Source organism: Coturnix japonica, chromosome 5 (genome assembly GCF_001577835.2).
Source record: "Coturnix japonica isolate 7356 chromosome 5, Coturnix japonica 2.1, whole genome shotgun sequence".
In the NCBI taxonomy this organism is placed as follows: Eukaryota; Metazoa; Chordata; class Aves; order Galliformes; family Phasianidae; genus Coturnix; species Coturnix japonica.
The window spans coordinates 22,458,906-22,486,832 of record NC_029520.1 but is presented as its reverse complement, the minus strand read 5'-3'; the positions used below and the strand labels follow the sequence as shown (position 1 = coordinate 22,486,832).

Here is a 27,927-nt window from a genome sequence, read left to right as displayed (position 1 = left end):
CTGAACCCCAAAGCACTAGTTCAAAAACTGCCCGACCAGCTGGGACTAGCAGGAAACGTGGCAATTTAACAAATGAGCTCTAAAATACACCCTTCTTTAGATGCTGGAATTGGTAACATTACCTAGCGTTGCTGAACCACCCATTTCTGTCTTGGACTTTCTCTTTCTGTCCATACCTTATTGCCCCCAACTCAGCATCTTGTCTCTTGCCCACTTCACACTCATGACATTTTTTCTCCATCTCTGCCCATGCCCCTCTTCCAATATTACCTGAGTCTCTCTCAGTGTTGCAGTTGGACTGAACATGGAAAGACTGCAGCCCACTTAATTCATCTTCGTCGTTCCCTTCATCTTCACCATCCTTGTCGCTGTCTGATGAAAGTGCTGGCACAGAGGATAGGGCAGAGATGGATTCGTGCCTGGGAGGCAGGAATTTGAAGTATTACAGTCTGTCTCAAGAACTGCTCACCATTTAAAATCCACCATAGATAACACTCAGAAGGTGTCTCAACACTAACAAACAGCCATAGTACAAGCAAAATTCACTCTCTGAAAAACAAGGCAAGTAAAGCCCTACAAAACAGCATGTAGAAACTTTTATTGAAATTATCTCTTGCATGTGGAAGGATAACAGAAATTAGAGCAAAAGTAAGTGAGCCAGAGCAGTTCAAGTGGAATGAAAACTGGCCTTCCTTTTCAGAGCCAGGACAGTATAGCATATTTGAAAGTCAAGTGTTTTTCCCACTCGTAAGCATTTTCTCTCCGGAATTATTTTGCACATCAAAAATGTCATAGACATATTCCCTGTTTGACAGCAACTAGATACGTGGCAAATTATCACAGAGGAGTCAGTTCACATCAAGGACTTCACCATGCAGAACCTGTATAAACAGCCCACACACTGTAAGAGTGCCATGCTGCAATTTTTAGCCTTAAGGCTCAAGGAATAATGTAAAACATACTTTGGGAAGATCTTTAATCAAAGTAGGTCAAACAAGCATTTCCACACAGACCTCAGAGACATAAGTACAGAATTTCCCAACAACTAAGGACACTTACCTGCACCAAACTATTATCTCTTTCTTTTTTTCCACCCTTTTTCCTGTCTCTCCCCTCACCCCTTCATTCAAAGAAACCAAATGATTTAATCCATTTTGGATAACAATTAAACGAATGCAGAATCCCAAAAATAAATTTGAGTAGCATCCACTCTATGGCCTTAAACTGCAGTGCCAAACTCATCACTAGTGATGTTTATAAAATGTTGCTGGTGGGTGTTGAGTACCAAGCATTATTCACAAGATAAATATAGTTCATCTACCAGATGCAAAGTAGCCTGGCCAGGAACCAAGTTCTCCTGCAGCTGACAGATAGCAGACAATATTAAAACATAGCTTTAACACTACTTAAGGTATTATAATTTTTCCTCTTCCCACATGTGGCATGATTTTAATTTCCATTTTATTAGGAGTGGCTGAGCAATAACTACCCAGTCTTTTCAGATGAGCTTTAAGGTGTGCTGGCAAAAGAAGAACAAACTGACAGTGCAGTCTGTTGAGTCTTCAAGTGAAATGGTTTCATGTTGGCCGCACTATTTTTGACATATGAGTTTGCCAGTCTCTTCATCTTTTCCACAGTTGTCTTATGCGTACATCTTGTCATTCTCATGTTCTTATGACTGAGCAGGGGAATCCCAATGAAGTGCAAGCTATGACGTAATTTATCTTGCAAGGTATATTACGTTTATATATGGTAGGCATTATTAATTTTGTATCAGTGACTCTGACAGCATCCTTCTGCTTGTGCTTATCCGACTTGTATGTGTGGCTTATGAAGGAAGAAGGGCTGGATTATTAGACCTCTTAACATCTACCTGGTTGGATGTTTCACTACAAGGAGGTGATGTGGCAAGGTAAGGTTATGTGTTTGCTGAATTCCTGCAAGTCCTATCATTTGTATAAATGGAGAAGGGAGGATTGCTATCAGTGTGTTTTATGTTACAAACAGAAGGACAACCTCTGTTCCTCAGATGGGGACTGAAAAAATTAGCAAGGGGAAAAGAAAGAAAAGTATGTTCCAGCATCCTCGAGGAGTTTAGTAAGAAAATGTAAAACATATTTGGGAAGTTAGATGGGCTTCTTTTTTTTTTTTTTTGTTTTTATCTCATACAAAGTGCCAAACAAATTACAAAGTCAGATGCATCCAGTATGAAAGCAAGGTTGTCTTGCATTTCCCAGCGAAAATTCAAGAACCCTTCCACACCCTTGTTTTCACAACTCTCATACGCTTTTCAAATTCAGTCCTGTGACTCAAATGAGGATAAATGAATGGGGTTTTCAGAAGCACCTTAGGGCCACTGACTTCAAACTTTGATACTCCTGAAAATGAAACCTAGGTTCACAATGGTTGAGTGTTCTAACTGTTGTGCCCATCCAGGTCAATCCCTCAATTCAGACTTCACTTCTTTCTCCCTTCTTTTCCTGCCTTCCTCTATGCATGCTGAATTATCTTCTAAGCACACTCCACACATCTCCTCAAAACACTTCATCAGCTCTCATTCTTAGATGGAAGTCAGAGTAATAGTATGAGGTTACAAGCATGAGATGTCCTTCAGAATGAGCTGAAAGCATTCTGAAAGCCAAGGAAGATGAGTTCTGGGTTTTTGCTGAATTCTTTTTGAAAGCAGATTCAGTCAACCTCAACAAAGCATCGTTATACCTGAATGAATGTTTCACAATAGGTATTCCAAAGCTGCATGTACAGACATGTCCAGGTCTCACAATACACACAACTAACTTAGAGCAAGGATTTTATTCGTCCTTGCTCTTATCTTCTTCCTTTGCTAAGGAGCTACTCCCTAATAGCACCATGCCCAGGTCTTGCTCTCTGTGGTTTCTGCAGGGTCTGACAGCAAAGGGTCAATGGCAGAGCTGGACCTTCAGTTAGAAAGTCATCAGGACGCTTATATAATACAGACTTTCGAGTGCCACGTGGAGCTCTAGTTTTAAAACATCCAGTGCTAGGGGGTACTCTGTATTATTTTACATGTCCTGAATTTAACCCTTTTTTCTTTTCTTAAAATAACACAAGAACAAAACATTAGAATGTCAGTTATCCATTTAAACAGATGTGTTATCAGTACTGCCACTCTGATCTCGTCCTACTTAAATAGGTGTCTAAAGCTGATGATCAAACTTTAACATCTTATGTGGTAGGGCACACCAGTGGATTCCGCCCTCTGCCAAATGCCTAAGAGTTTTCAAATGAAAGTTACCCAACTTTTCCTGACAGAAAGATCACAGTGCTGCTGCCTTCTGAGCTTCCCTGGTGTTAAAACCAAGGCAGCTCAACACAGACTCAGGCGCCACTTTTGATCTGGCATCAAAAGCCCAACCTATTCTGAGACATGGAAACTGCACAGCTTTCCTGGACCGGACTAAAGCCCCACTGAGCATTTGATAAGGAGAAGCTCTTTCCAAGTGGATCCAAGGGCACACTGTACTTCTTTGGAAAGCATATGTTAATTTTAGACAATTTAATTTGGATAACATTTTTATCTCCTGCTATTTATACTAGAGCTTCAACCAGTCACAGAAAAAGTGGCTTTTAAAATCAAAATGTATAAACAAGGCTATAATCCCTCTAAACATTCCACAGTAAAACCAGTTTCAAACTTCCCTTCCAAAAGCTTGAGACAAGCTTTTCTAAACAATAAACGCATACTTGGATCAAAATCAAAATTGTATTAAAAGGATTCTACATGACTCCTTTGCTGAAAACACAGATGTCTCAAAACCAAAATGTATCAACAACACCAGCTGAATACAAGTTCTTTATCCTGATCAATCAGAGCCCCTTGTGTTCAGCAGATAAGAGAAAAGCATACGTCAGCAATTCTTCAACCAGAGACATAACTGGAAGGTACGTGGAAAACTGTGGGTCATACAGGTCACATTAGTTCCAAAATAAACTGACATCCCATCAAAGGAGACAGAGAAACCATTCAGAGCAGCAGCTTTAGCCTCTCCAGAAGTTCTTGGAAGAACTAAAAAAGCTAGGACTTAGGTTTGAAAGCTTGGACGGGGAGAGTTTATGAGAGAGGATTACAAAACCTTAAAGACGACAGATGGTTGGATGCAGAACTATAGTTTAAAGCTCACGAAGCCAGGGAACATTCAACAAAACCAGCGGAAGTGTGGTTTAAAACAGAAAAAAATGTTTCTTTCCACAGAGAGAAGTGAACTCCTGCATCTGGTCACAAAGTGGGGGTGCAGAAGGAGAGAACAGTACAAAGTTCCAAAGGGATTTATACAAATTCATCAAACAATAACCAAATACTAAAGGGAACACGCAGATGCACCTCCTAACACCCCAGATGCAACAACTGAGCATAAGGTGAGCACACTGCAAAGATCCATATAACAAAGCTCTCATAGTGTTTCACTAAATAGAGACAGAATACTGAACTTTATGAAACAGTGGTTTGACCCAGAAGGGCATGTTCTGTGTTTACATTCCAGAGGTTATTCACCTGGGTTAATCCCTGCCCTGCCAGTTGCAGCTGGACATAGAGAGTGCTCCAGCTCCCCACTGCCTCCTCAGCTCCATTCTTCCCCAGTATTATTCTCTGGTTATTCACCTTACCATACTCTCACATTATGGAACTAGTAGAATGCTACTACTCCCATCAAATTCTAGCAGTACCATTCTAGACCAAACCTAGTCAAACAAACAACATACTATCAGGCACAGAGCATTTCTATGCTACTGTGAGTCTTTTTGAGACAACAGGTTTTATATCACTAAGTGCAACACCACTCTCCACTGCAACCAGCACATACAGACTCGAAACATAACCAAAACAGATACAAGGCATCTACAAAACCAGATTCATTTGTTTCTCTTCTCCCACCTCAGTAATGCTGGTCCAATAGGCTCTTCCTCCATATTCAGTCCCAATCCAAAATGGTCTGGAGTTACGTTTTTGTTGATCTCCCTTGACCACAGCGGTCGATCAAAACTGAAAACAAGCTTTCAAAGCTGACCAAACAAGAAGATTCCAAGCTTGCAAAGAGGTTACCAAACAAGTTTAATAAAGTGCTGAAGTTGGCGTGGCACTAACACCGCCCTTTAGCAAGCATGTGTGACGGAAGCAAGTATCACCTAATGCGGAAGAGAACTGGGATTATCTGTCACAGGCTGAGCCTCAGTAGGGTAAAGCTGCAGCTGCTGGAATAATGGAGTCTGCTATAAAAAGCACATAGCTTGACAGTTCCAGAATTTTGGCTACAAAAAAGCCTTCACGAGTTCTCTCATATCATTACTGAAAACACTTCCTAGGCAAGAGCTGTTTCAAGAATGAGCAGATCGAGACCTTCCCAAATGAAACTATGCAGACAGACTTGTTTAAATGCTACTTGCTCCTTAAGGGAGTAGGAAGTTCCTTGTGATACTCTAACAACCAGTATGGTAAGTCTGGTTATTGGAAAATGCTTCGGCACCTTTATATCCAAAACTCAAATCGTAGACATTTGGAGAATAAAACTGTGGGACATAACATCAAAAAGTTCTACTTATCCTTTTTCCCTCCAGTCTGATCCCACATCAGTTTGGTCAGGACTCCTTCCTGCATTGTTTTTGGTCAAATGAGTCTCAGCTACATACTAACTACAAAGAAACTAAACTAGTTTTTACCACACTAGTAAATTATGGTTCTCTGCCACTCATGTTCTGTATAAAAACAAGGACTGTTTTTAAGCACCACTTTTTAAAGAAAGGTTACCAGATAAACTTAGATCTATTCAGTTTGTAGGCTGCTTTTAAGACATGTTGTTTACTTAGCAAAAGTAATAGTATGATTCAGCTGGCAAGAACTTCTCATGGAAATTATTTTTATATTTATTATTTATAATTAAAGGTGACCTTCTTCAAAGCCTCCTGGAAACAGTTAAAGAAACAGCACAACTGTAAGAACTCTTTCAGAATTATAATCAACATGGCTAACTTATAGAGCTCACAAGCATATTTCAGTACTGGCACTGCAGAAAATGATCTCTAACTTCCATTTCAACCCAGACCAGCAGAACTTTATTCACGAAGCAGCAAATCTTCCCTGCTGGGAATCTCAGTACTGCTAGATAAACTGCTTATTAAAAGTTTCTGATCGCATCAGTAAACTAAATTAAGATGCCAGTGGCATTATATGCATACTGCAATCAGTGAAGCAACACTAGGTAAGCCTGTCTGGAAGACCACAGTCAGGTTTCTGTACCCAAAGGAAAGGCATAAACGCCACAAGAGAACAGTCAGAACTTTTCAAATACTATCAGCAGAATCAGAAGAAGTTTTTCGGTTGAACCCCAGTGCCATACTTCTCACTTTAAGCTCTACAAAGCCAGCAAGCTCCTCTCAGTCTATTCTTCTCACCTCATAAGTCCAGCTGTCTTGCGTGGAGGAGACTTTTCTGCCTGCTTCCCCCTCTGCTTCATGTCAGACAGTCGCTGCCGCATGTTGATGGTCATCTCTGAGCTCAGACGCCAGATAAAGATACAACTGAAAGAAGGAAAGGTGAAACTGGGTTTAAGTCTCCGTTCAGTTTATTGAAATTATCAATTCCCTTTGCAAGGGCAAACAAGACTTTTAATTTGTGGTAGGGAGAAACAGAGTAGCAGCATCATGGAAACTCAACCCCACCACAAGCCTCATGACAAAAAGGTAAAACCTGCCGGGCAAAGGTTCTCTACGGACTAGAGTAACTGCAGAGATTTGTGCAGACTCGTGTATGATCCTGTACCTTTATTTCTCTATCAGCTTTTCAAAAGTGTTTAAGAAAAGGAAACAGTGTCATCTCATTGGTCTCCTTTTCCGCATTTCTCCTTTTCTGCAGAAACCTGGCTTTAAAAAAAAAAATTCCACACCATATCAGAGAATATAGTATTTCATCTTCAGCTAATAGAAAATAAAGCAACCAGTATTTCCTTTGAAATATAATCTCAGTGCTGACTAATTCTTTTCATCTCACCCATCTTTCCTGTCTAGCTGGATGTACTTACACTGATGTAGAAACAGAGGTGGTGTTACTGCTATCACTTATAACATCCTGCATAATACTTTGGAATCCAAAGAGAATTTAAACAAGTTCTTCAAGAATTGGCAGCGTCACCATATTCACTGGTACTACAGTTGACCAAGGAATCTTCAAACAAGAGCCTTTCCCTCTTCCCTTGCTAGTTTATAAAAATTCATCTGCTCTGCCATTTTGAACAACAATCAAGAATTTTTGGTCTCCAAAGTCTGAGGAAAAAATGCCAAAAGCAACAGTATCTTTTCCACTTACTTTGTATCATAGAAAGGTATTTTAACAGGTTTCATTTTCATGCCACATCAAAAGGAAACAAACAAGAGAAGTCTGTGGAGATCTTTGCAAAAAGATGACAGTTCTCACCCCTCAGTCCTACTTGTTTATGACAGAGCTCAGGAACGTCACTCCCAGCTATTCAAGTCACATACAGACACAGAAGCTTCTCATCAACAGCTGTCATTCCCTTCCTCAGATTTTTAGCAAAGAGAAAGTTGTGAGGCAATGCATCTGGGCGCTATGGCAACCCTAGGCAGCCAGCTGCTTCTCCTCAAACAGCAGCTCTCTTGAACATAACAGCAACTATAATTGGCTGCCAACACAGCACCAAAAAGCAATAAACAAAATTCAGAAAGCAAATATAGCTTGTTCATTTATCCCACCTCCACAGCAATCAAAACTGGCAGCAAACAGCATGAATTTGTAAATACACTGCGACTCAACAGGAAGCCCTGTGTAAGCATGCTTCTATCTATCCCTTTTACTTCTTTTTCCTCTCCCTTGCAGTAATTTTCTCTCAAGTCTCCCAGTTCTTGTGCCCTTCTTTATCCCCATTTTTCTTCCTATTCTGTTTCATTTTTTACACATGCTATGGCATGTGAACAAACTATTTTCCTCTGTTCTCTTTTGAAAAAACACAATTTCTCTTCTCCTTATAGCTCAGTTCTTCATTAATCCCTTTCTCACTTCTCATCCACCTCCTCCACACCCCTTGTGAAGAAAATGACACTCATATGAACGAGGGAATACTGCACTAAAATCACAAGGATAACCGAGTATCTCAAACCTTCCACGTTTCTGGAATTTATCAGATATCTACAACAAAATAAATCCTTATTCTGCAGCTTTTCCCCTCTTCCATTTACACATGTGAAAGATAAAGAGACCAAAAAACCTAATTATTTACTTTTTACTGAAAGACAGAACTAAATAAGTGATTCAACTTAAGATGATATATTTCATGTTCTATAACAACTCTCTCACTCTAAAACCTTTTCTGCTTAAATTGTGTTTTATTAATAGGAGAAGGGAAAGAAAAATAAAAATCTGCATTACTGCGCCTTGAAACAACACTCCAGGAAAAATTATTTCTCAAAGGAAAAATCTTATTAGGTTCAGCTGATTTAAGCACTCACAGATTCCAGTAGCAGGGCATCAACCCACCTCTACAATCATTATATTTGGCATATATTCTGCCTTTTCCTTAGGCTCAGTCTAGTGATTACTTACAGTTCTCATGAGCTGATTTAGCTCAATAAATCAATAGAAGCTATAGCTGGGGAGTGGGATGGGGCTGATTTGGTGATCCACATACATTAGCTTACTGAGAAGTCAGCTGCAATACAGCTAACTTAGGGAAGCAGGGAAGAGGACTATGTGGACAGGAGCAGAAAGACTGGGGACAAGTCAATCTCTTTTTCTGCTAAATAGGCCCATTCACCTGATGAAAACTCAAGCCTAAGAGACAAAGTTTTGGCACTACTGCTCATAATATCACAAAATCCATTACACAGCATTATGTTATGGACCTGAGGGTGGAAGGTAACAAGCCTTTGTCTCCTTTCTAGCAGGGAACAGTGCCTGTACTCAGAAAAACACAAGCAAAATACTTCACATCGATGCCTTGTTTTATGGAAGGATAATCTTTGCCAACAGCACTCATTTTGGATTCAGAAAGCTCTGACATTTCTTTGGACTTTATAAAACATTACTCATAAAATACATCAGCCTTCCTTCTTGACAAACCAATTCTAGTGTGAGATGACAAAGCTGATACCACAAACAAGCAATTCACTCTTACCTGTCACCAGAGACAGAGATCAGATGCTTGCAGTCATTACTGAATTTCATCCCAGTCACGATTTCTGTTTGAAATAAAGAACAATCAATAAACCTTTCTTTAATTATTCCAATAGGTTAAACTGATCATTAGCCAAATATGACTTGAATTGCCAAGCTAAAGACAGATTAAAGCCAACACTTGACATCTCAAAATGCCTGAATTACCATAACCAACTTACAAAGAATAGAAAGGGTATCATAAGGCAAAGTAAGCACGAAGACTGAAATTTCTTCTTGTCTACAATGGATAAGCCTCTGCATGGCAAGAGTATGGTAAAGGCTGAAAAAAAAACAAAGACTACCTTATATAGACTAGTAACTGTGCAAATAAATACATAGCCTAAGGGGCATGCATGTGTGCAAAATTCATTCTAAAACTACAACCTAGTCCAAAATACCCTCTAGGTAAACTTTGGTAGGGAGGAACCTTCAGAAAACTTTGACTAGTATCAGATAGTTATATAGTCACCAGCAGAAAAATGCATTCCCAGAAGTTTACATGCCCTACCTGAGTGCCCATACATGGTTGCAACACACTCGCCCGAATAGAAATCAAAGATGGAGAGGTTCTTGTCAGAACAACTGGTTGCAATATAAAGCCCAGAGGGATCCGTTTGCACCTGTTAAGGAAGGAAGAAAAGTGCAAAGACTTGTTGAGAAAGTTCTTTCAAACTGCATGAAAATGGTCCATAACACTAAAAATAGTCGCAGCTGTTGACAGAATTAAATGCAAGTAGTTCCACTGGATTTCAGTTGAGCACCAGGCTGCCCAGCATCACAGGACAAATTTCCAGCCTCTGTAAGCATCTAAAACAAACTGACTAACTAGAAAACTATTTCCAACCCAATCAGAGACTAAAGATACTTGAATTAAATGCCTACATCAAATACTTCACTAGGGCTAAACATGCTCTGCTTTATGCTTCGTAGAACTTTGAGGAACTGAGAGAAAAGTTTGCGTCTTTTTGAAGGACTCGTTATATTTAAATAATTATAGCTTTCTTTGGCTAGGCAGTATCTTTGGCTTCAAATGTCACTGTTTGGGTTCTACTTGCTAAACTGCAATGCATGTGATGATCTCAGAACAGCATACCAAATAAGTTTGAATTCCAGAGACAACTATAATCCCTTTGTTATATAACTGTCCTAAAAACAAACAAAGCAACATTAAAAACAATTGAGATTCCCCACTTGAGCTACACATGAAAAAACAAATATTAAAAACAACAATTCTTCCATACCTCAATGTACCAACATCACTATTAGCACTAACCCTATAACAACACTTCTTTTACCAGGGGAAGGACAAAGTGGCAGATACATGTATGCTGCTCCAAAGCCACAGACGTACTAAGCAGGTGTGAAAATAAGAACGGACTGTCTAAACAGCATTGGGGTTGCCCAGCACTCAAGACCATGCACTTTTTAAGGCAGATGATGTTTAATTTCATCAACTTATAAAAGCCAATTTTATTTGCCCTCTGGCAACAACACTCCAGTCAACAGGTGACTCCACCTTCAAAATCTGACAGCAACAATCAAGGAAGTCAGAATGAGCTATCTGGAGCAGAAATACAAGGACTGAAGCAAACTGAATTATCTCCTGACGAATATTGTTGCAGTTCTGCTCGCTTTTGCAGCATGAGCCTGTGCCACGCTTCAGACAGAGGACAGAAAAGTTATGATCATCCACTGATTCTTCCTATTTTAGCCTGATGAAATCCACTTTAGCTGTCTTTAAGGACAGAGGTAGAAGGAAGAAGAAGCAGGATAAGGAAAAACAAAGTAGCAAGCAAGTAAGAAGGGTAAAAAACAAACAAACAAAAAATAGTATTATGCTTAGATTCATGTATCAGTTTTTGAGCTCTAAGGTGTACTCAGAACAGCAGGAAAAATAAAAAGGGAAGAAGAAAACAAACAGCTTACTTTGATGAGGGTGCCATCTTCACCTTGGGATCCCTTGTACAGCTTCTTCTGCTTCCCACTGCTTATGTTGAAAACCCTGAGGGAAAAGTAAGACAACATCACACATGTAAACCACATACTGCTCTGTGCCTTCTGTCACCAGGAACCTTCTCTCCTTCTGCTCCTCATGACAGGTCTCACCCCTGGGAGCTGAAGCCTCTACAAACTATAATTGCCTTTTAAATGGTTTAAGAAACAATCAATAATGTGGAGGCCCAAGATTGGATGATTCAGTATCAAATAGGTTAGGAAGAACCTAGGAACAATGATGGTGCTGGAACTGTCTTGACCTATTCATTCACAATTGCAAGAATATTTTCAAGACAAGAACTGAACTAACCTGATGTTACGATCTTGACAGCCAATGGCTGCATATTTCCAGCTGGGGTCCACATCCATGTCATACAGAGTGGTCTTCCTAACAATGTGATGTGTTCGGGTAAACTGAACTCCTTCCCCAGTCTAAGCATGAGGGTAAAAAGCAATGTCAAAATCAAATAGTTAACTAATTACTAAAAACTTCTAACTACAGATGAGCCTTCTAACACAGACAGCATAAAACAACCATTCCCACTAACAAGGTCTGCTGGGAACAACTCCTCCCTCCAGCCCATACTCTTTCACCACTCTTCACAATATCTGGGGCAGCAGAAGAAAAGCAGACATCCTAACAGCTCTCTACTTTGCATTTTGCTGAGATGTCATGCTTCACAGAAATAGTTCTCTGAATGCAATCTCTTGTATTGAGACAGAGTAGGAAACACTGTGGCTGAAACAGCAGTAAGCTCCTACACAAACTCTGATATCACTCTTTAAATTAATTCCTTTGTGGTGAGATTATTAAAAAAAAATAACAAAAAAAAAAACCTGAAAAAACAACACAAAGCTGCAACAATGTTACCTTCTGTGCAGTGCGGAAGTAGATGCTCTTGTCTGCCCCGCAGCTTATCATTCGCACTTTCCCATCATTGGCTAGAACAGAAATGAAGGAACCGATAAAAACATAAATACAAATACAAGGTGAAAGAAACGCTTCCATTTATACCACTGCCCTTTTATTCCACTCCTAATTAACTAAAACTGGCTCTACCTTAGCTGTAATGATGCTGTAGCAATACAGAAGCCCATTTTAAGGGACAGAATTTGTTAATACTCCAAGTGCATGAGTCCTCAATACAGAGAACTTACATAACAGATTTGGATGTAAGGATGTAGTTCTGTCTTCTTTCCCAGTAACATGCTAGCATTCTTATTCCCTATGTGCCATAACACTCTGTGGCACCATGACAAGAAAAAAGTAAGTTACACTCAGTATAAGCTGAAAATGGACAATAGGCACATCTCAGTCTTCAAACTCAGTCACATATTTCTTGCTCTCTTATTTAAGGGTCAAGATTTTTTCTTCCCTTACTCTTTTCCCCTTCACTCTGCTAGCACACAAATCTGTTCCTTCATCAAAGCAACATCTCAGTGGAATGAAAATGTACCCAATATCACACAAGCCCACTCGAACAGCACAACAGCACCCACTTAGAGCAAAGCTACATTTAGCTTACAGAACTGCACAATGGCCTTAGCTGCCAGGGCTATGAGTGCATTTCCCCCACCTCGTGGGAGTTCAGGTCACTGCATTCAAAGCCAACACACCAAAAAGACAGAGCTACCAGAGGACTTTGGCCAACTTTAGAGCTACTTGAGAAGAAAGCTTGAAAGATCCTCAGCAGAAGTTCTCTGAAGGTATTCTATGAAGCTTCAGCAAGGTCCCCACTCTTCATTTCAAAGCTACTTTTAAAGCTCAGGTTCTCATCCTTGAACCCCAACTAAACATCACTGCAACAGCACTGCAGCCACACCTATGCCTGGCTACATACCTACTGATCCAAATCCTGACCCTTACGTTCAGTTTCCTGATTTGCACTCAAACCTGCCTTGTAGCTACAGATTTGCTTGGAAGTCACTTTACTGTGAACAGCCCTACTGATCAGACTGAGTCAGACTTGCTAACTTGTCTTCCTGATTTGATCTTGGATTTATCTTATCACTATAGATATGTCTGCTGATCTGAATTGCTGTCTTGATCTAGTTACTGTCATTGGATTCTGCCTGCCTTAAAAAGGAGGAAGAAGTAAAAGGGAAAAGAAGGCACCTTCTGTTAGGACTAAAGCTACAGATGACAAAAGTGTAGCTCTAACTTTAGCCTGGTCTAACCTAGTATTTAAGTAGATAAAATGACTTCACAGCCACAGCGAGACAATAGGACAACAGCTGTACTCAGGTCCAACTTTGGAGAGAGACAGTGGATATCTACCTGCAAACTTCACAGAAGTGATGGAAGAAGAATGCTCATCCAGGGTCTGCTGCAGGCTGTAGTCCTTTCCAGCATCCAAGACATGAATCAATCTATCCCGACTGGCTGAGGCTAAGAGCTTTAGCCCTTTAAGAAAGCCAAAAAGAGGGTAAGGCCATTACTGAAAATCCATTTCCTCTTCCAGTCACCATTTTACAACAGCTTCTTCTTAAGTCATCTAAGGGACATAACATTATAGTATAGCAAATTGCATGGACACAAAGAAATGCCCTCAGATTTAACACAACAACAGAAAGACAGAAAGAACAAGTTTAAATCTCAGCCTACAGTATTTCAAGGAAGAGTAAAAGGAACACGTATTTTTCAAAGTCTGGTTCTGCTGACCCAGTAGAGGGAAATAATTGCTTTTACCTGTGTCAGGTTTGGAGTACTCCAGGCATAGAATCTCAGAGTCATGAGCTTCTACCTTCAGCATTTCCTGAAGAGACTGCAATTCATATATCCTAAGACATAATACAACTGATTTCAGTATGTTAATAAAACCAGCAAGGTCTGGATTTGACTCTCATGACTATGCAGCTCTCATCTTGTGCAAGAAGTTCCATGCAATTACCTGAGAGTGCCTATCCTGTCACCCGAAGCCAGGTGCTCACCACTGGGACTCACGCAGACAGTGCGTATCCCCACCTTTGTGTCCATCACTTGTGTATCAGCTTTGTCTGCACTTCCCCCTGAGTTGTAATCTGTGTCTAGAAGTACCTGAGTGTTGTCATCTACATAAATGATTTTCATCAAGTCCTGGGGAAACAATAAACCAGAAAAACATTAATTAGTTACAAAATATTAAAATGAAGTATCCTTTCAAATCAGGCTTCTGGACAACATAAAAACTTCTCTGGCAGTAACTCTGTAATTGGTGACACCTTTCAGCTAAAAGCAAATAATCCCTTTCATACTGCAGGGGACACGTCTCACAGATGTGGCTCACAACCACCACTTGCAAACCATTCCCCTGTGGGTTGGAAATTAACAGCCATTTCAGACAAATGATGATTTACACATTATACTCCCTTTATGTTTCTTCAGTTCCATATATTTTATTAAACATTTGCTCTACTTACAGAGAAGCCTTCGTTGAGTTAGAGGTCTAGAGAAGTTTGAGCCTTAACTTAGAAATACTTAAATATTAAAAAAGAACAATCCTGAGGGCAATGAGGAGTTCAAACCCTGGGATCTTACATTGCTCAGGATGTTGCGGTGCAGGGCAGTGCCATGAATGTTGGAGCTCTCAGTGTTCCACAGACGAATGGTGTTGTCAGAGGAGCAGGTGATGAAAGAACCAGGGGGGAGGCATGACTGATTGCTGTCTTTCACCTCAGGATACATCTAAAGGCAGGCAAAATCAACCTCTGAATGTGATTACCCTGCACTGGCATCACCACCAGCAAATTTCATAACAAAATTAAATGAAAGAGCTGTCCTCTCTCCATTGTGGAACAGCAAGAGACAGACAGAAATCCTCCTAAGGAAAATGTGTTCCCAAACTAGAGTTTCTCATTCACTTGAAATGTTATCAAGATTATAAACATGCTTCCCTGAATGTAGAATGCCTGCAGTGTCAGCATCTTTTTGTTTCTAATTATTCAAAAGCTACGCAGAAATGTTTGAGAATTTCAAGTACTATTGTGGATTTCTAAACCAGGAGGAGAGATGAAATTACCCAATATACAAGAAGAGTTCTCAGCCTCTTCCCACTTACTTTCCTTCCACTTTTCTCTTTCCTGACCACTGTCAGGATATACACCATCATACCAATTGTACTGTTTCCTCTATCTCCTAGCCTTTCCTATGTCCATTCAAGGGAAGTCAACTAGATAAAATGGAAGGCAATAACCACTTGAGAGACTAATGCAAGAAGTACTGGTAAATGGGTTAATGAGGATCAGAGCTGAGACCTTATTACTTGTTTCATTCCTCTGACTTCAGAACACTTGCTCACCACAGACCTTAAGCAGCTTTTTTTGAAGTCAGCAGTAAACTCTTGGGTATTTGTGAAAGAAGCCCCTCCATACAGCTCTGTACAATTCAGACCCTTCTCTGACTTCTCATCTTTTAGTAGCAAGATTTAATAGCAAGATGCAGTAACACTGAACTCCAACACAAGCCCCATAAAAACCACAGTAATCACAGAAGATCAATCAATTTTTTTCTCTCTGCATTCAGTGTTCACATTTAAGTTTGGCAGTTCTTCAGATTACTTCCCCAGCCACAACTTGCAACCCAAATCTTGTACCTGGAGACAACATTCCCCATCTGTCTTTACCTCAACATTCCACACACAGGAGGAGTGATACAAAGCCGAGTAGACCTTGCCCACTTTCTTCGGGTCTTTGACATCCCATACATACAGGCTGTGGTCATTGTATACACAGGAAAGCCACTGGTTGGTGGGGTCAAATGTCAAGGCAATTGTGTCCGGATACTTCGCATCAGCCGTACCGGAGAAAAGACGACTGTGCAAAGAGAGGAGAGCCTGGTTAACTTGTGCTTTCCTGGAGTTCAAGCAAGGAGGTCAAGCACAAGAGTGCAGATTCACTGCAGGGATCTGGTAAGTAAAGTTGTTCATACTCGTATAAAGAGCAGTTGGCTGGGAAGACCTGTCTGCTGAACAAGCAAAGCCCCAAGGAAAGCCAGGAAGTCCCATAGCAAAAGTCATTCTCCTTACCATGCAACCCAGAGTCCCACCACAGACAGGCCTTTCACTCTCCCTGAAGGACCACCAAAGAGGATACTTAATCATCACTGGAGGTCATCATCATTTACCAGTGCATAACCAAGTGGCAAATCCAAGTCAAGCAACCTCAAAAGAAAGGAAGGATCATCTTTTGGTGGGTGCTACTTTATGTTTATTGATTGCAGAAACTGCTCCTTTGCAGCAATGCAGGGGAGGACTGCCACATTCAAAAGATAGCATACCAGCATAGTGGACAAAGAATGATTTGTTTCAGTTGCCACCTATCTGTTATGCTTCCCTTTCACCTCTGCCCCACACAAAGGCTGCTTGGAACACTCATGAGATGTTGATGATGAGATGAGGAAGATTGGCAGTCCCTACTAGGCAGGCAAGCAAACTCAAAAACAGAAGAATTCTGGTGAATAAGGAAATGTGCCCTTTACCACATCACAACAAGATCATACTACACAAACCCTGTATCTCCTCAGCAGGAGTCTCCTATTAATTTCTGCTGCCATGCACATAGAGAAGAAGCTATCTCCCAAGTCCCACAGTGGTACTAACAATATTGAGTAAGGTAATTATTGCCAGATTGACTGGGTGTTGACAATAGGTAATTTAAAAGGACTGATGGAGATGCAAGAATGAGGGCCAATGTATCTAGTACAACAGACAACTGGAGCCCTGCTACTGCAAGTGCAAAGCTTTGAGATCTGAAGGAGTGTAGCTCAGATCCTATCAAAAAATCAAGTCATGAATACAGCTGTGGGCAGCTGCAGTCAACTAAAAGGTGGCTCTGGTATTCACATGGATATAAAGAGTCCTGTGTTTTCAAGCTTCTTTGGAAGTAATAAAAAAATTAAAATTGCAGCCTACTCTAAGAATGCATGTTTAAGAATCACACTAATGTTTCAGCTTGACTGACAAAGAGAGCAACAGACAGAACTCTTACAAGATCTGCGTATGCAATTGCTTGGTTTAGCACTTCCAAAAAATTATAAACTTTAAGCTGAGATAGATCTCTTTCCAGCTGCACCTACTTCCACAACTCACCAATACCCTAAAGGAGAGCTACACAGTGCACTATTTGAACTTTTTCCTCAAGTTACCAATAAGTTTAGAGGAAACCTGTTGGGACACCCAAGAAAAAATAGTTTCTCTCTCCAAATATCCACAAGAATGATGGCTGGATTCATACACCCTTGGATTTCCTTCCCTACTGGTGACAGCAGTGGAAAAGGCAATAGAAAAAAAAACTGGGAAATCATCCATCTATCTCAGAAGGTCAGAAATTGAGAGACAGGGCAGAAGATACTGATGTGAGGGAAGAAAACAAGACAACAATGTACAAAATAGAGAGAAGAAACACCAAGGGCAACAGTAGATCTTATTCCATAAAAGACTGCAGAGAAGCATTTGAAATAATATTCCATGAGAGCCTGGGCTTTCTGTTAATATAAGGAAGCTGCTACAGAGGAGAGTCTTCAACATTCACCAGTGATAAGCAAAGGATGTGCTATGGCACAGGGCAACTGAAGTGTGGCACAGCATTCCATACCTTCTCTGCCAGATATTAGCAATCCCAGGGAGATGAGGAGGAAGACATGCTGTGTGAACCAGCAAACAGCTTTTGGCTGTAGCCCAACCCATTCCAGGCAAGGCTGTTACAGTTCTAGGGAGATCTGCCACATACTGCCTATTTTAGTCGACAGAAAGAGCACACAGCAGATGGCAGAAGTCTGGGGAACAATTTTAACCCATACAAGCCTTCCTTGCCCACTTCCACCCTCTCCACAGTACCTGGCTTCAGTCACACTCGCGATGTCTGTTCCTAAAAAATGCGGCTTCGGCAGTGTGGTGACAAAGTGAAGGTTCAGAGGGTTAAAAATCCGCACGGTGCCATCAGCGCAGCCACAGAAGATGTAATCATGATTCACTGAGATGCAGTTTGCCACAGTAGTCTGAGGAGGACATAGCACACAAGGCTCGTGAGAAATGTGCTCTCACTTCTAAGGTCACCAAACACACAACAAAATGAACAGTAGCTTGACAGACAAAGGAATCATGATTGGAGAAGTGAAATGAACTTGAACGCTGGGAGTAAGGAAAAACCTAACAATCCAAGTTTCTTTTCTGAAGAGCTTCTACTTCAGCCTTGCTCTGAACTTTGCTCTGTGACATCCAGCACTGCTGGCAAGCAAGGAGGACCTCACCCTGTATTACTGCACCAATACATTACCTGTCCAAGAGTTCAAGAAAGAAAAATAAAATCATTCTCCCCCTTCCAATGGCATCTATACAAATGACAGAAAATGGAAAAAATGGACCATGGTGATAAGGGGATGAGCTCAATGCAAAACTGTTTTCCAACTTACTGTGAAGCTGTCTGTATTCTGAGCAAGAGTGAAAGGCAGAGTTTAGAGAAGAAAAAGGAAAGAAAAGAAGAGGCATTTCACTTGAGAGAAAGTATGGAAAGATTTTTGTCTTGGTTTTAGCACACTGAATCCTTTCAGGTGAACATCTTACAATTAGTGTGAATGAAAACAGACCCTGTAAAATTCTTAACTATGGGCCTGCTGGTTTAGAATGGCCAAATTCACTACCTACTACTTAGGAAACCAAGAATCGAGATGCAAACCAGGTTAGACACTGCAGAGAAAGCAGAAATTAGAATCCTTCTAACATTATTTCTTACACAGAAAAATCCAGTAAGGACAACACAGGGGTTGCCAAAGCTACTTCAGGACATTGCTTTTCCAAAAGGCAGTGGCTGTAACACAGAGTTGAGAATGAAAGACCCTCAATGATTAATAAGATCCCTTTGACAAGAAGCAATGCCATTTTTGTCTGGCTTTCCAACCAATGTAAGCCACAAAGTGGCACAGGCCCAATGACTTTCACTGCTGGTGGCCAGCTTGTGCTCTCCAAATGCTCTTACTATCTGTTGTTCCTGCTCTGCTTCAGCAGGCATGAATATCACAGAACATGCAAACACAAAACTCACCCTCAGCTCCACCCATTTGTCTAACAGCCTTTTTTCATTGAATTCACACAGCAGGCCTGAAGATGTGATACAGAAGGTGCTGTCAGCTTTTTTGCCTCTTCCACATGCCACGTCTGCAAAGAAGTTGTTCCTTAGTTCTCCAAGCAATCCCGAGCGGCCTAGTAAGGGGACTGTGGCATTGACCTATCAATAAAAATACAGTTTGTTAGAAACAGTGAGGCACTCTAGGAAAACTTTTTTTTCCCCCCCAAGAAAAGAGAAAGAACACCAAGCCTTAAGTACTGAAAGGCCTCAAAGAAAGAGAGCTGCAAACAGCCTACAAGAATATGCAATGACATGCTCTACCTGCTGTGGGTGGACCCACTGATTGCATTCTACAACCAGTATTAACAATTCTGTGGGGCAGAACATGATTAATGCCACCAAAAATGGGCTTCCAAACATTGACCTTTTCATGGTCAATCTGTGATTTATATCAAATGTCAACAGGTAGTCCAAGCATGAAGAAGGAACATCTGTTCATGAGCACTGTTCCCCAGGTTAAACACTTTAGTTGACTGTTCAGAAATACACTCACAACCTCTTAAGATGCTTGTACTGACATCAAACAGCTCTTCCTACTTCTGTGCTGCAAGGATATCAATAGCTGCAGTACTTTTCAACCTTTTTTCCCCTCCTTTTGTACATTTGACTACAACAGAACAAGCAAAATGCTGTATATCTCCAACAGCTATGCCCCTGCCTCAGCGCAGGGTAAAACAAGCTGCCTTAGCAGCATGCATTTGCTATCAATCTATAGAAAGATAAAAACACAACAGCCAGGGATGTGGAGCTGTTCCTGAATTTGTTTTCCTTTCCTTCCCCCTCTTCTTTCTAAATTTATAATTTTGTATTCCTTTTCTTTCCAAATTTCAGTTAGGTCCTTCTTCTCCAAAAAGGCGGTCAGGCACTGGAACAAGTTGCTCAGGAAGGTGGCTGAGTCACCACTAGAGGTGTTCAAGAACCATCTAGATGTGGTACTAAGGGACATGGTAAGGAATATAAATGGTTTAATTGAATAATCTTAGAGGCCCTTTCCAACCTTTTCCACGATTCTGTGATTCTAGCAAAATCAAAGAATTCCCAGTTACTGCAGCTTATTGAGACAAAATCCACCCTGCCATAAAATGAAATTACTTGTTCACAGGTTGTCCTTTAATGGCCTTTTTCTTACCTTGGAGGTCTTGCTGTCATCCAGGTACCAGAACTTGATGTGTCGATTTCCAGCAGTGACAAAGTAACTACAGTCCTCTGAGAATGATACGGCTGTCACTTTACTTGAGACTTTGTTGGCTGCCACTACAATGTTTTTCTGGAAACACAATCATTTAGATAGCTTGATTTTTTATTTATTTATTTACTTATTTTGCTCAGAAGCAAAGGAAACTCATTCCAATTACAGGTACATATTCATTACAAGTGCTGCAGTAGCACTATTCAACGTTATTCACTTCTGAATACAACTTCCCCGGAGGAAGCTGAGAGCGCTGATTTGGCAGGTAGAACAATTCACATTTACATTCAATTCCCTCTTTCACATGGACTGAGAACAAGTCAGCAGTCCTGCACTACTGCCTGCAGGAACTTGCTGTTTGAGCCTTGATATGCTGGTTGCACAATCACAGAGAACTCAGAGCAAATCCATTTCCCTTTCTAAACAGGAAGGCAGGCCATAAGCCCAGCACAAGGAGGACTTCTCCCAGCCTCCAGGCAGAAACGTGGGCAAACCATTTGAGCTGGGGAACAGGCATTTTCCATAAGGAAAACAGTACTTGTTCCTTCATGAATTCTCTTCTCCTTCAAGACAGGAAACTTTATGGAAAGATCCAAAACACAAAAAGACCACATCTGTACTGCAAAATTCAAAGCAAAACCTGCTGCACTTCTCTATGCACCTCAAAAGGTCAAAGAACTTTAGTTTAGCTTCTCCTCCTCACCTTTCTCCAATGATTAGAAGAGTGAATTAAAAAGTTTTCTCATCTGTCTGTGGTGGGTTTTCAGTGCTGTAGCACACAGCTGGCAAAAGTGTACTGTTTATGACTGCTGCTTTTAGAAAGAGGTTGTTTTGGTGTTTTTTTTAAATAGACAAGCAGCACACACAAATATTTTCCAAAGAATAAGACACAGTTTTTCTTTCCACAGACTGTTACCACAACCTAATGGCAGACATTTGGCCTACATCAGCTTTCACCCACCATGCTTTCTATAAGCTCCTGTTCCAAATCATCAACAAATGAATTAAAGTATTAAAAACCCCAAAACAATGAAAGTAAAATGAGCCAGGTGCATCCACTACCACAAGGAGGAAACACTGGCTGAAGAAAGTTTCCTTCCTCAATCTCATGAATTGTTTTTCTAATAAGCCTTTAAGAAAGCACAAAGCTTTGCCAAGGCTTCAAAGTTCAGGCTCTTCTGACAGGTCAGCAAGATGTCACACGTCTCCAACTATAGAGAATACCCCTTCAATGAAGTGATTTAGACCACCCCTAAGGGACTGGAGCTCTGTCATGTCCCAGCTTGTCTGCATCTATGAATGTCAAAAAGATAATAATAAAATAGAGGCTGGAAGCAAGATGGAACCAAAATAGGTTACTGACAGACTGTCTGCTCTTTCTAATTTAGCAACACTTTTGTCTACCCAACCGCCTGGAGAGCTTACCTTCCATGACCACACGTTGACTATCATGTCATGTTGGTACCCCACGGACACAATGTACTTGGAGCTGGGAGAGAAAGCCACACAGGCCACCCCGTACTTGTGCTCCTGGAGTTCTGCCACCTGGGTCCGTTCGGCCACATCCCACACCCGAACAGCTGGCATGTGCCCACTCTGGAGGGGACAACAACAGAGAACAGTAAATATTAACTTCTGAGGTGGGTTCTGATACATATGGGGAACGTGGCTTGGAAAAAGATGTCCATATGCTGGAATTGCAGGAGGGTCAGATTAGACTTGAGTTCTTGCAAATCTTTAAAGACTATATTGAGACTGACAACCAAATGAAAATATGCATTTGAACTGGAGTCTGAAATGCCTTAAAAGTAAGACTATATCTCCTGCTTTAGTCTTTTTCTTACTCTCCTCACAAAACAGCCAAAGTCTGTAACACTACTTTTCATCCGTTATGTTTGCAATGGGAATTCACAGCCAGTCTCTGAAGAGGATGACGTGACACAGCATCTCTGGACTCAGTGAACTGCCTAATGCAATGTGGACATCAGAGACTTCACTCAAATCAGGTCATGTCACACAAAAACATGACATGAATGTTCATATTAATTATCATATGGCATTTCAGGAAGGCACCATTTCTGTCACAAAGGTAACACACACATGAATGCAAGCTGGTAGAGTGTAAGCAAGATAGCAATGAAGAAAAAAGGCACTGAGGTAACAGACCTTCTTTCTTTTTCTACACTTGTTCTCAAGAGAAAGAAAAACTCAGACTTCAGAAATGTCAATTCAGCAACTTGTGCCAGACAATTCAATTTTTTTCTTTATCTGTTATTAAACCAAAATAAAACAAGAAGCAGCAGATGAGCTGAAACATTGGCCAAGAATGTGTCTGACTAGCAAATTCTACTCCAGAACCTATTCATGATTTCACATTGCAATCTGCCAAACCAGTATCTTGCAAAATAATATTTCCATGGCAACGAGGCAAAATGGTACCTTTTCTGATCATGGCTAAGTCATCTGATTGTGTAGCAGAGGCAACTTTTATGACAAGAAAGAGAAATGAAAGTTCTAATAACTCAGAACTGTGAATGTTTAATTGTCTTGTCCAAAAGCTTTGCCAAGTGACTGTGTATAGCCTGGAAAAGTGCTATGGTCAGATTTTGCTGCATTTGTTACAGTTCCCTCCCCTGCAAGACAGAGCTCAGGTCTCAAGGTGGCTGTCACGATGTTACAGTGAGATAAATCAGTTGCTCTTCCAAGCAATTACTGCACTTAAACACATATATACATGTGTGCATATATATATACATATATATATACACAGACACATATATATACTTCTCAGCATCTCAGAATATACTTAGAAACTTTAACAAATTGAATTCATATTCATAACAAACGTTTACCAAAAGCAAGCTTGGTATAGTTCCCATACATGAGGAATTTATGCCACCACAGAAGAAAGTTAAAAATAGGTGAAATATATATATGAAATACTCAAAAGACATATGATGCATATGGCAGGCCAAGGATAAGCCTCTGTGCTCTCCTTCCTGAAAAGCTAGTCCTGCAGGAAGCTGAACTGGAATGAGGCAGTATTAACATGAGGCTGCTAAAAGCCAGTTCGACAAAGTTAATTTTCAGTATGCTTTTCCCTGTGGGACCGCCCATAGGACAAAGTAAAGAAGAGACTGCTGACACCAGCAGGGGACACTACTCCACCAAGTAATATCTCAGATGGGAGGCACGTGGGAGGATGCCAAAAAGAGAAATGGTCCTAAGACAGGGTGAGACATGTTTTGCAGCAACACAGAAAAAAACCCAAAACTTTCACATATAACTGGGAAAAAAACAAAAAAAAACAAAAAACACAACTTGTCACTTTCCCTAGTGAAGTGTTGAGCTGAAAATCTTAGGTTGTCAGTAAGAAAAATATTCATGTCATTTTTCATTTCTTTGCCTATTCCACATGAAAAAATAGAGCAGCAGAGAGGTACAAAAACCATGGATTTATCTTTTTTTAAATTTCCTTATGCATAGAGAAAAGAAAATTACATAGAAACATACAACACTTTTATATACTTACCTTAAGACTTCTAGAGTATAAGGAGGCACTAAGAACACACTACAGTATAGAAGCTCTGATGGAAAATCTTGGGCGGGCTGGGGAGGTATCAAGGCAGCCTCTGACCTGAAACACTACTACTTCCATCCTTGACCCCGATGGGGAGTCACCCACTGACATGATAGCTGCCATTGCAATGACTCCTCTAGGGACCTCTGGAGTGCACAGCTACCTTCTTGACAGCTTGAACACAGAGCTGTGATATATTTCTTCCCTCTGTGGCTGAGACTCGGGAGGGGACCTGTTTCACACATGCTTGCTCTCCATGTCTTCAACAGCACAGACTAGTGGTAAACTACCATTAATCTCAAAAAAGAGCAAACTGAGCCCAATCCTAAGAGAGTGAAGATTTCTGTACATTTCTAACATCCAGCAATTCCAAATTCACGACACAGTCCAGGTCTTGAGCTTCCAATGCATAACACACATGCAGTGCAGTTACCCATATTCCTCCCCCTTAGGCACGTTTGAAAAGAGGAAGCAATTGTCACCTCCAGTCAAACATACAATGCCAAACCACAGGCACTCAGATCTTCTGTCACTATTCCAAAAGCTCCAGTCCATACGTACTTTTCACTTTTTGAACAACACAGTTCAACCTCAAACTATGTTTGAGATTAAGGGCCATCCAAGTACTCTTCACTGTGCTAGAGTAGAGCCACACTGTGTGTGTCCTCTCACTTATTTCCAGTCTACCTTCAGCCCATGCAAGCCACTGCAGAAGATTCATCCCCTAAGCTCATGAAAAAAAAAAAAGCAGACTAAAAAACTGCCAGCAAGACCATCCAGAGCTGCCCATAACCTGATCAGTCCTTCAAGAGATGCAATGTTAAGATAAGTTTCTCTTGGCAAAGGCTGTTGTTCACTGGTTTGTTTTTTGTAACACTTTCTGCCATGCTTTAAAAAGGGCTAGACAAGGTGTGCCTCTCTTCTCCCACACTTACCTCTCCTGTAACCAAATATTTTCCATCTGGAGAGAAAGCGAGTGCTGTAATTGTTTTCCTAAAACAGAGAAAATGACACTGAGAAACATTTCCAACAAATGATTTCATTTCAATACATCATGACTGGGGAGTAGGCTGGGACAAACTGGAAAGAGACTCAAATCACATGTACTAGCCTGACACAATAGTTTTGCTTTACTAGAAGTCTTAACACTTACCCTGGGGATTCCCTGGTGCCCAAATCTCTAGCAGTATGCCTACAGCACTGGATACACTCCAAATATTAAGGTTCACCCTCATATTCATGTCTTTATTCTAGACACAGGACTGGTCTGAGTCCTGACTCCAATAATGAGGCCACAGTTTCACATGAAGAAAAAAAAAAACCACAGATACCAAAAAACGTTCCTGCAAGGCCTCCTCCAAGTTGTGCCTGATGACAGTTCCTCATGGGGCCACAAAATTTATGAGCTGTTGGCTCATCAATAACAGCACCCTACATCAGAAGGAGGTAGAGTTAAGCCAGCAGGCAACTCTCACGAAGGGGATTAGCTGGGAGCAATAGAAGTTCCTATACTTTGCTCAAGCCTTAAAAAACTTGAAATCCACCTCCCACAAAGAGCCAAGTTAGCTTGAAACTTTACTCACCTGGAACTGTTTAGAATATGGTGTTGCTTATTTTTCCTAGGGTTGAACAGCACAACAACACACCTAGATGGAAGAAACAGAAGAAAAAAAAGTTTGCGTAAGTATATCTATAAAAAAAAAAAACAAAGAGCTGTCCTTGCTGGCAGAGCAGCAGAGTACAAAGCCTCAGAAAGATGTTCCATCCCCTAACTTCACAGGATGAGCTTTGGTCTTCCAGAAAATACAAAGGAAGAATTGCAAATCTCTCCCATATGGAGGTGTTCTGTGTACTAGTATCATAAAAATTACCTTTCTTGCATCTGTAAGTCATAAGTACCTGATTGCTCATGCTGGACAGAAAGGTTAATGATGGGTCTATGCAATGGCTCTAATAGATTAAGTCCCCTGCCATAAAAACAATCATACGTACCAACCCACCACAAGCAGCCTGCAACATTTCCAGGTCCCACATCTTCTCCACTCCACATAAACACCCAACAAAGTTTCAAAAATGTAACATGTAACAGCACTTGTTTGGTAGAAGAGAGCAGTAGCCACTGGTTACATTTAAAACAAAAAACAATAAAAAAAAAACAAACACCACTACCACAGGGCCCTTCCTGCTTGCTTCTGAAAGCATAAAAGGAAAGAAAAACTGGCCTAAGGCAGAACAGCAATTGCTCTAATGACTCCGTGTCCTATCTCTCACTTCATCTCTAAAATAGAAATAGAGGGTTTTGTCTCTCACACTACTAACATACACTGCCAATGCTCAGAGTCCTGGCTCCTCCTTCGCAGCCATGCCAGCAGAGCACCGCTAGATATCCAAGGTACGCTGCCAGCGTCCCTAACTGCCAGGGACTGCATTTATATCACCATCACACTCAGGCTCACCCACAGCATGTGTCAGGCCACAAACATCAGTCACAGGAGAAACGCACTGAATAGAGAAGTAACACAGTTGGTCCAAAGTAGACAAGGGAGATGACAAGAGCATAAGCATTATGGTAACAATATGCCAACATAGGCAGCAAACAAGCAACACAGCTTGACACCATACTGCCCAGGGCCCTCTCTGGGCTCCCAGCAGCACTTGGTGCTCACAATGCTGTTGGCCCAGGTTTGGCAGGGTCTCACCTCTGCCATCTCTGCAGAGGCCTGCATCTCCTTCCCTGGGCCAGGCAGCTCCCCCTTTTTCATGGTCTGGCAGAGCTACCTGCCAGAAGCAACTTACATCTTGAAATGGCAGAGAACAGGAAGGAGTACTGACACACCAAGGTTTTGAGCTCAAAGTCCCTAGTGGAAGCAGCCATGCTCCATTAACTTCACTAGTTCAAATCAGACCCAGACAGATGCTATCAAAGCTTTAACCTCCAAGTCACCAGCCATTGTCCCAGAGTGGACTGCTCTACATTTCCTCCCATCATTCTCCACTCGTGCCCTGTGCAGAAGGCCATGGCAATAAAGGCATCAGGCTTTCTTAACAGTGAAGGCTAGCAGCCGTGACTGGAAACACAATCCTGTACAAGAATGTAGAAGAGGAAATAAGGAATCTGTTCAGACTCAGATTGATCCTTCCATACTTTTTATCCTGGGAACCAATCCGGAGTTTCAAGTCAAAGCTATGCTATTAATTTCTGAAGGATTGCTGTAAAGAAGCAGGTGGTTTGTGATTCATTAACAAGCCCAGTGAGGTTAAGCCTTGTAAATCATGAGATATGGAATAGGAAGTTAGCGGATGTGAATATCTGTCTAATCCCAAATCTCCAACTAATCAGAAAAGCGAAGTAAAACTCCACTACATTAAGTTTGATAGGCTTAATGGTCTAAAATACTGTTGGGTTATTGACAATGATTAATTTTGCTAAAAATAAGCTTCAAAGAAACCATCAGAAAGAATAAAGGGAAGACTCAACATCCTGGAAAAGAATTTCCTACACGTTCTGCAGAAGAAAATGACTTCACAGAACTGAAGGCAGTCTAAAAACACAGGAAAGATACAAAAAACAAACCATGGTCTTCAAATCAGGCAAGTAAACAAACTACTTCCTAGTATAGTGAGCCACTAAGATCCAGGTCTTTGCTGTTAGTAGCTTCCAGAACAGAGCCTTTGACCACTCACAGTCATGAATTTTAGCTCAGCTGAGCTCCAAAGTTGGTAGTCTCCCTGTGAACCTGCCTTCCTTTCTCCTTATTGGCTCCCAGTGATGACCAGATCTCCAGTGGGAAGCTAAGGGACAACCAACTCAATACCATTGAGCATACCAAAGAGCATCTCTGTCTCTTTGCACATGGTTATGTT

General features: G+C 41.0%; 1 protein-coding gene across 5 annotated transcripts in view; it reads right to left on the bottom strand.

Moving 5' to 3' along the window:
• MAPKBP1 (mitogen-activated protein kinase binding protein 1) overlaps positions 1 to 27,927 on the bottom strand; it is an 89,578-nt gene that overhangs the window by 17,300 nt on the left and 44,351 nt on the right. For 4 of the 5 annotated variants that reach the window (XM_015864358.1, XM_015864361.1, XM_015864360.1 and 1 more), the window contains exons 4-22: positions 25,647 to 25,709; positions 24,999 to 25,056; positions 21,909 to 22,079; positions 20,424 to 20,561; positions 19,211 to 19,393; positions 18,582 to 18,599; positions 18,007 to 18,167; positions 15,796 to 15,985; positions 14,712 to 14,858; positions 14,086 to 14,270; positions 13,884 to 13,975; positions 13,473 to 13,598; positions 12,066 to 12,136; positions 11,505 to 11,626; positions 11,126 to 11,201; positions 9,708 to 9,819; positions 9,159 to 9,222; positions 6,427 to 6,552; positions 271 to 419 (exon numbers count right to left, since the gene is read on the bottom strand). In XM_015864358.1, coding sequence (XP_015719844.1) covers positions 271 to 419; positions 6,427 to 6,552; positions 9,159 to 9,222; positions 9,708 to 9,819; positions 11,126 to 11,201; positions 11,505 to 11,626; positions 12,066 to 12,136; positions 13,473 to 13,598; positions 13,884 to 13,975; positions 14,086 to 14,270; positions 14,712 to 14,858; positions 15,796 to 15,985; positions 18,007 to 18,167; positions 18,582 to 18,599; positions 19,211 to 19,393; positions 20,424 to 20,561; positions 21,909 to 22,079; positions 24,999 to 25,056; positions 25,647 to 25,709 — 2,252 coding nt within the window. The remainder of the gene's footprint in view (positions 1 to 270; positions 420 to 6,426; positions 6,553 to 9,158; positions 9,223 to 9,707; positions 9,820 to 11,125; positions 11,202 to 11,504; positions 11,627 to 12,065; positions 12,137 to 13,472; positions 13,599 to 13,883; positions 13,976 to 14,085; positions 14,271 to 14,711; positions 14,859 to 15,795; positions 15,986 to 18,006; positions 18,168 to 18,581; positions 18,600 to 19,210; positions 19,394 to 20,423; positions 20,562 to 21,908; positions 22,080 to 24,998; positions 25,057 to 25,646; positions 25,710 to 27,927) is intronic. The other variant, XM_032444853.1, reaches the window with a different exon arrangement.